The sequence below is a fragment of the Lates calcarifer genome, linkage group LG17 (genome assembly GCF_001640805.2).
Source record: "Lates calcarifer isolate ASB-BC8 linkage group LG17, TLL_Latcal_v3, whole genome shotgun sequence".
Lineage (NCBI taxonomy): Eukaryota > Metazoa > Chordata > Actinopteri > Centropomidae > Lates > Lates calcarifer.
The window spans coordinates 10,193,658-10,202,557 of record NC_066849.1 but is presented as its reverse complement, the minus strand read 5'-3'; the positions used below and the strand labels follow the sequence as shown (position 1 = coordinate 10,202,557).

General features: G+C 39.5%; 1 protein-coding gene across 1 annotated transcript; it reads left to right on the top strand.

Moving 5' to 3' along the window:
- Positions 1-4,035: 4,035 nt before the first annotated feature.
- Positions 4,036-8,809, top strand: sec22bb (SEC22 homolog B, vesicle trafficking protein b). Its single transcript, XM_018667399.2, has 5 exons — positions 4,036-4,250; positions 6,091-6,200; positions 6,339-6,499; positions 6,954-7,100; positions 7,280-8,809. Exons 1-5 carry the CDS (start codon positions 4,176-4,178, stop codon positions 7,432-7,434), a joined length of 648 nt encoding a protein of 215 aa, XP_018522915.1. The 5' UTR covers positions 4,036-4,175; the 3' UTR covers positions 7,435-8,809.
- The last annotated feature ends 91 nt before the right edge of the window (positions 8,810-8,900 follow it).

Here is an 8,900-nt window from a genome sequence, read left to right as displayed (position 1 = left end):
GCAGTGTTTTCAAGTGTATGTGGGAAAATTAACACATGAAATACCTGCAAGAGCAACATTTTTGGAGAGATAACTTTTTAAAAAAAAATTATTTCTGTTTTAGTGACAACCATTGATTTGGGAATAAAAAAACATGGACCACCACTGCCAGGAGAGCGAAAAGACATCAAATATCAAGGATAAAAAATATGACCTGAATATATACATCATGCCAAGTCAGTGCTGTGCAGTGCAGCATAAAGTCAGCCACACCTTTTGTTTGTCTGTCCTGACTTTTAAACAATATATAGGAAACTCTGAGTGTTACTTAAACAAACCTGCTCTCCCTGTTAGAGCAGGTCATATTTCATGACAAATACATTCTGATTGGTTCCCAGGAGTAGTTGGTGTTTAGGATGTATTGTCACATGGCCTCTTGCTATAGAAGATTAAAGTTCAGTGATAATATCTGGCATCACAGTGCTTTTCTCTGTATGAGACCAGGCTGTTGTGAGTCAGGAATCGTGTTCAGATGAGCCCTTTCACTGAGCAACTAGATTAATAGAATGACAATTGTGCATTATTTCAATATACTGACCATTTGAACTGTTAAATTGCACTTGGGCTATAAGCAGTGAAGACACTCTGAAACGGGTTGGTTGTAGGTGTTTGTTAAGCAAATTGTGATATATATATATATATATATATATATATATATAGAGAGAGAGAGAGAGAGAGAGTATTTATGCAGGGGATGTAACTCAGTGGTATATGCTTTGCATATATAAGGTCCTGAGTTCAATCCCCATCATTTCCATCACATCTCATTTCTGTTGAGTTGTCTGTGAGATGAACAAATAAAAACTATGTACCATACTGTAGTATAGGTAAACATGCACAAAGTGGTAAATGTGCTGTATGCATTATACACTCCAATAACAGCTGCTTTCCAGGGTTGTTGGTGTTGCTACATACTAGCAGCCACTGGACTGTATTTTCTGAGGTATGTGAACAGGATCGTAACAATGGTGGAACATATTCACACACTGGGTAACTCATTACAGTGCCACTCAAATTTACCCTTGTGGAAAGATATTCCAGCCTCTGAGACAGACAATACCACCGTTTATAGATTCAGCAACAATGTAACTGTCTCAGTTTGATTTTGCACTTAACGTTAACTCCTCCACAGCTTGTTCAAGCCATGTTTCAGAGTCAGGTTTTGTGTGTGTGTGTGTGTATGTGCGTGTCCTAAGTTAGCTAAGTAAGTAGTGTCCATCCATGTAGTTTATGTTGACTTGAAGGTCTAGGCTAGTGATATTGGAGGAGGTAAAAATAAACGTACCTTCATACATGCAAAGCAAAGCATTCATAAGCTGATCTCTCACTTGTAGATATTATAGGTGTTTGCTGTGGTTGTCTTCACTTGAGTTTTAGTGGCTGAATCCTTGCCATGTTCATAATCAGAATCAGAATCCTTTAGAACCTGCAACTGCAGTGGTACATGACCTGCGCCATGTTAACAGATGGAGCCTAGGGAGAGGAAATATGGAAATATGCTATAGGAATGAACTTTGGTTACCCCCATGAGGACACAGAGCTGTGAAGTGAAAAAAAGTACATGTGAAGAACATTAAAAACCATAAACTTTACTCAAGAAGTGTACCTGTACTCATTTCATGTTAGTTTACATTTGTATTCCAATACATTTCAGAGAGAAATACTGTACTTTTTACTCCAAGACACTTATTTGACAGATGGTTGGCTTGTAGCCCCTTATAAAAACATATCTGGTTTCTTTTAAATTATTGTGGCTAAATTACAAACTAGTGGCACCTCAAAGGGCTACAACAGTTGAATGCTGTTTACATAATGACACATCACTAATAATCAAATAATGTAATGTATCAGTCACAGGGACTACTTGACTGCAGAACAAGAACTTTAAATTCAACCAAACAATGTGATCTTATTTTCTCAGTGTTTCTTAGTTGTTCCATCAGTTCACAAATCAACATACCATGCACTGCATGATTAACCAAATAAATGCTTATTGAAGAATAAATGGAACATCTCAAATTTATATGTTTTGGTCAGTAATTAAAGCACAAATTCAACCAAACAGGACTTTTTATGCTGATTTTCTGATCTTTTATCTCCTTCCTCTCAGCTTAGACCATGTCTCGCCTCCATAATCAACTGGGCAGCAGACACGCCACATGGCAGTTGCCAGGGGTCACTTGGTGTGGGTCTGACTCCCTGTGGATACGCCACCTGACTCGCCCCGTTATCGACAAGTCATAAGACTCAGAGGTCATGGAAGGTCTGGTGAACTGTGTCACGATCTCTTTCTCTCTGCATCTCTCCATAACCCATCTGACCATAGTGTGGAGAAGATTTTCACTATGGTTACGAAGTATCGGCCTGTAGATGCTGTGGCCTCACAGCTTGGCTGAGTGCAGACTATGTGTGTGTTAGTTTATTATTAGAAATATAATATTATTAGTGTATCATGGAAAAACTAAATAGTGAATCCTGAGTGATACCCTGAACTTGACCTTTCTTCTCATGAGATGAAAAAGCGATCTATTTAAATTTACAGTTTATTGAAAAATGAACACAGAATGAACTCAAATTATTGCTGGGTCACAATCTATTTGACAAAAATAGGGGAAAAGTCACTTTCTTTGTGTTGTGAAGAATTCTTGCCTCACTTCGGCCTTTCATCAAAGTGAACAATACTGCCCCCTGTTGTCTGCAACTCACACCCATGACTGCTGTCTCATCTTCATGTTTGTTTGCTTCGTGGTGTAAATTACAATAAAATTTGTGGTTAGCTGAGCAGGAGTGATAACATTCCTTGCAATACAAAGAGAATGGATGTTGGCTTGTGTAATGACTCAGATCCAGACAAGGAAACAGCTTGACGTAATCGTCAAAATCATCAAGACTTAACAACAGAGAGTTTTATGTTTTGAGGACATGGTGGAAGTGCTTGCCATCAGTGGGGTCATTAACTTGACCCCTGTAACACGTAAAGGCCTCATGATTAGGTATTCTTGAAGAACACTGAAATATTTTAATTTCTTTGCAAATGGGTGTTGGTTTTGAACCTGTCAACCTCTGTACTTTCTTTTTTAATTTTCATGAACAAACTGTAAAACTGGTAAAGCCAGACAGGTTGCCTGTTTAGTAGTTACACCTAATTAATTCTGCCAACTGCAACAGCCACAGAATATAACCTAACTTCATGATAATCATAATGTTCAGTTTGTTTATGAAAGTGTTTAAGAGAGGTGATGACTGTTTTGTTGATTTGTATTGCACTATACTGAGAGATGTTTTTAATGTTTAATCTACCCATTGTTATGAATGGAGTGGACAAAATATTAGAAACACCTGAGTAAACGTGTTTCAACAAAAACTGAACATTATGACCTTCATGAAGACAATATTTATTGCAGGACTGTTGCATGAGACTTCAGTGTACCTTATAAATTAAGTGCATATTTCCACTGAAAAATATTTTGGACAAAGACGTAACACAAAAACATGTGCAAACTTTTTACAAGCCAAGGGAGTCCACTTATTGACATCCATCCACAGGTTCAAATGAAATTATATCCATTTAACACATTGAGAGTCATCTTAGCTCTTTTGTTTTCACGTCTTATTAATTAAGGTAACATATTGCTTAAAAGTTAAAATAAAACAGTGAAAGCAGGGTTCGGAGCCAGTGCATTGAGATTTGTGGATGTGAGATTTACCAAGAATGACAAGCATCTAAAATATGTGGGAAATAATCACTTCCATCCCACTAACAAGAAGAAACAACGCATTAGTTCCCGTTTAGTAAACACAGTGAAAAAACAAATGGAAAAAAATGTTTCTCTTTTTGAGAAGCATAGTCACTATAAACACAAACACACACATTATATACAGTCATTGTAAAAGAAAGAAAGAAAGAAAGAAAGAAAGAAACTTTACTAATAATGCGGAACTTTATTTGCGGTTGCCTGGTTCCGCATAACAAAACGACGGAAGGATTTATGTGTAGCACACAAAGCTCTAGCGTTTCCGGCCAGCTCAGCGCGTCAGCTCTGTGGTGTTGTCAGTTTTACAGCCTGTCAAACGCTGGGACCAGTCACCTGTAACATTTACCGGGCGGCGGAGAAACACCCGTACACGGCGGAGAGATGGTGCTGCTGACGATGATCGCTCGGCTGGCTGACGGTCTGCCGCTGGCCGCTTCAATGCAAGAGGACGAGCAGGTTCAAATTTCAGCTGTTTTTGCCTCTGTGTTCGCTAGCCGCCTGTTTTCCTGTTATAAATACAGGCTTGTGCTGTGAACGCCTCCAAGCTGTACAAAAGCTATATTGACACGTTAGCTAACGTTAACCAGCTGTGACTCCCGGACCCACACAGGACGAGTTTTACTCCAGATGTCGGTCCTGAAGGAGTCAAGGACTCGACCAGTGTCTGTTGTGTGAAACTTAATTCGACCGCACAGTATGACTAGGTGTTAAGTGGAGGCTTCCTGCAGGAGGCCTGTCTGTCTGTACACAGAGCCAGCCTCTTATTTACTTAATGTAACTGACTCATTCCTCAGAGATGAAGCTCAGTGTGTTTCAACCCTGACCCTGTTCAGATGCTGTTTCAAACCATTTGAACGTTGCACAACAGCAGTGACATTTGGTAATCTGCTGAAGCCTCTCCCTGAGCCTAAACCCAGTCCAGTTCAGGTCTTCAAAAACCTGACAAATCTGGAAGCCAGAGACAAAGATGGCTGCAAATCATGCTCTTTATCAGGTTTGATTGTTGTGTAAAGTCAATAGCATATAATTAAATGCATTTGTTTATTATTATCATTATTTTTTGTATAGAGTAGAATATTGAAAGATAAATATCATCCAGTTTTAGCTCATCACAGAGACACAGATTTATTATTTTGGCTGATAAGTCACAAGGAATATCGGCACATAAATGGCAAAGATGGTTGTTTGAGGTTATTGGGAAAGGGTGTTGCTATTACCTGATATGTCCACCAGAGAGCACTGATATGTTTATTTTCCAACTTTTAACATCCTGGTCAGTGCATATCCTGGTCACAGTACATTGAAAGCCAGATTTAAGGGACTGTTATCAAAAATGTTTGATAAGAGCGTTCTGCAGATAAATCCTGAATATGTTTTGTTTTGTTTTTTTCATGTAGCATTATCAGTGTAAGTCTCAGAATCCAGTCAGACGTACTCAGATAAACATATGCTGATTATACTATGAGCTTATTTTTGAAAGGAAAGGTTCATCATGTATTTTTAAGCTCTCGGTGATTTTGCTGACTGGACTGAGTTGAGGTGCTGACTGTAATTTTTGCACAGAAATTGGACTTTAAGGGCCACTCTGCTGTTTCAGTATTACACTCCCAAAAAGCTAGGGGACACACAAGACACATATTAATGTTAGAAAATGAAGAAATGTTCAAATGGATGGTGTTTGTGATTTGTTAAGTTGTTTTATTATGTTTGAGAATGACTTAACAGGAGTCTAACATTTTTCCCCTCACTCTCTTGTTTGCTTTCAAAAAGGGAAGTGAAAAGGTTTGTTGTGTCTCTGCTCTGTGCTTCAACATCATACGTGTTTATCTGTGATGCTACAGTGCTGCTTTAAATAATCTGTCATTTGGTACAACACCAGGGGGACAGCACCCAAGAAATAATACCATCTACCTGTCAAATGCTGACGATAACCAGTTCGCCACAAACTATTTTGTTGCCTTCAGTCTCAGATGTAGCATCACACTGCTGAGTCTGTCTGTAGTCTTTTACACCAAGTATTTATTTTCAGTGCTCTACAGGGCAAGAAATTCACACCTTCAAGGAAACTAGTGTGAAATCTAGACTGCAGGTGGTTGCTGTTTTTGTCAACACTTAAAGTAACCACGCTGTAAATTTTTTGTAGTTTTCATCTGTGGTGGTTTCTGTTTAACTCTACCCACCATTGATTGTGGCATACAAATGTCAGTTTCTTGCCCTGATTAAACACTTATTTTCTCTGTGAGAGATGTGCATGAGTTGTATGGTAACTGCTGTTTTTCTTTTTTTTTCTGTTTAGTTGGGTCGGGATCTTCAGCAATATCAGAGTCAAGCTAAGCAGCTCTTCAGGAAACTCAATGAGCAGAGTCCCACACGCTGCACTTTAGAGGCTGGTTCCATGGCATTTCAGTGAGTATGAAGTAGTGGAGGCAGGGGAATGGCTCGTTACTTGTTATAGTTTTTAGAAACTTCTGAGGTAATTATGTCATATTAAAACTCAAATGTGATGTGTTTTAATTCTGACTCCTCTCTCGGTCCTTCCTGCAGCTATTTTATAGAGAAAGGAGTGTGCTACCTTGTGCTGTGTGAAGCCAGCTTTCCCAAAAAGCTGGCCTTTGCTTACCTAGAAGACCTGCAGGCAGAGTTTCATGAGCAACATGGAAAGAAGGTCCCCACAGTATCCCGGCCCTACTCCTTCATTGAGTTTGGTAGGAACAAACCGCAGATGGGATTGAATGAACCAAATTACTGCATGTTGCACCTGTGGTCAGTCACAGAAGCTTTGCAGAACCTCTAGGCTAATTTTGCTCTCAACTGTATAAAGTTTGCATTTACACTTTCGAGTATCTGTTTCGCTTCACTGTCACCTGGTGTGCCCCAAATGCTGTTTAAAAAAAAACAAAAAACGATGTCACTCATGTCCCATACAAATTCAGGTGGTGCAAAGCCACACACTGGTCTTCAATAAGTGGATCTTCACCTTTAGATTAAATGTATCAGAGAAGGGAAATCAAAGTCAAACGTGCACAAATACAACAGTCTAGAGTCAGAACTAAGAGTTAACATTTGACTTAACAACTAATTTGGCAGTAAAATATTTTGATAGAATACTCCACAGGCTGCCTTTATCTGCTTTTACTTTTGATGTCTCTTCCTCTTCAGACACCTACATCCAAAAAACCAAGAAGTCGTACATTGACAGCCGAGCGAGGAGGAATCTGGGCAGCATCAACACAGAGCTCCAGGACGTACAGAGGATCATGGTGGCTAACATAGAGGAGGTGCTGCAGAGAGGAGAGGCTCTCTCTGGTGAGTCCACGTTATCTGAGGCTTGTTCCGTTTTTTTTTTCAGGTCAAACTGATACATCTTTGAACACTGGAAGACTGTGATCTGACTCTGTATGTTTCTGTATTTTAATGCCTCCCTCCTTCTTCCTCTTTTGTTTTCAAACCCCTGCTCCCTTTCCTCCGGTTTGTCCTCCCCGCAGCGCTCGACTCTAAGGCCAGCAACTTGTCCAGTCTGTCAAAGAAGTACAGGAGCGATGCCAAGTATCTGAATACCCGCTCCACCTATGCCAAGCTGGCAGCCGGCGGTGTCTTCTTCATCATGCTCATTGTCTACGTACGCTTTTGGTGGCTCTGAGAGAGAGAGAAGACAAGAAGAAGGAGGAGGAGGAGGAGAGGAAGGGAGGTGTTGAAGTGGAAAATGAGCTGCACAGTCTGCAGACACTAAGAAAAGCTGTCACCTTCGACTAAAAACAGGATCCCTGCCCTTAATAAGACTTTACAGACATACCATCGCCCATTTTGTTGTCGCCTGTCCATGGATGTTTGGATATAAATGATGTCACAATACATAGTTTTATTATTAACAATTATATCGATTGCTTTGTTTTTGAAGGCGATTTGTGTGCAAGTGTGGAGGAAAAATGAAGAGAAAAAAAAATTCCTTGTTTTGTGAGTTTCCAAAGCTGTACTGTATTGTAACAGGAGTGACTGATTATACTGATTATACTATTGTATACTGTCTAATAATACAGGAAAAAAGTGCAAAACAAAAAACAAATTTTTTTTTTTATCCTGAGCACATCATATAGGTATCACCATTCCTTAACATGATAACCATGCTAGTGATGGGCCTGGACAACAAACCGTGTGAACCACCGTTAAACATAATCAGAAAACATGGCATTGATCCTTAGGCAGTTTAATAGGCCCAGCAATAACATACTGTACACAAAGTAAGTTAAGTAGACTTTTTTTTAAAAATGCTGTATGGACACTTTGCCAAATGCTATTTCACCTGTGTCTGACTAAGCAGATTTTTTTTTTCACCATTATGGGATGTCAGTTACCCTGTAAGGGACTGTACAAAAATTATTATGAGGGAAAGGGTGGTCAGAAAAGGGGAGAGGGTGATGTTTTTGTTTTTTCCTGAGGTGAGAGGAGGGATAGTAGGGCAGGGTCATTTAATTTTTACTCACCCCAAATTTTTATTTCAGCCTTCCCTTTGCAAGATTTTTTTAAGGGTAAAATAATCACAAATGATGGGGTTGTATTGTGCACAGTGGCTCGTCAAGATGCCCCTTCTCATACATGGAGGACAAAAGGAAGGCCCAAAGAAAACACTGTTAATGCTGGAGGCGGTCTGGCTTTTTAAGTTAAAAAAAACAAAACAAGATTCATCCCCCCTTCCACACTCTAGTAATTCTCATACATTCTCATCCCTAACCTGATCTGAACAGTGTGTATCCACGCTCCCTTAATGCTCTCTTGCACCGTGACTGTGTGGACCAGCACCTTTCTGTAAGCAGGCATACAAAAAACAAAAAAAGATGTCTGGTCTGCTCCTTTTATTTTGTATAAAGTTTACAACAAGTCTAGACTCGATTTAAAAGTGGATTCAGGCTGAGAGTCGCAGCTGTTAAAGACAGCTGCTCCCTGGTCTCAGCTGGAAAGGACACCTTCTCTTTTTCTGTTCTGTCTGCTATCTATGAATAAAATCATTTGTTAGAGGACCTCAAGTTGAACTGATGTTTATCAGGTGCCCAGGAAATGGAAATTCAAATGCACATGTTTGTATTACAAAGTTGGGGTGAAATTCTTACC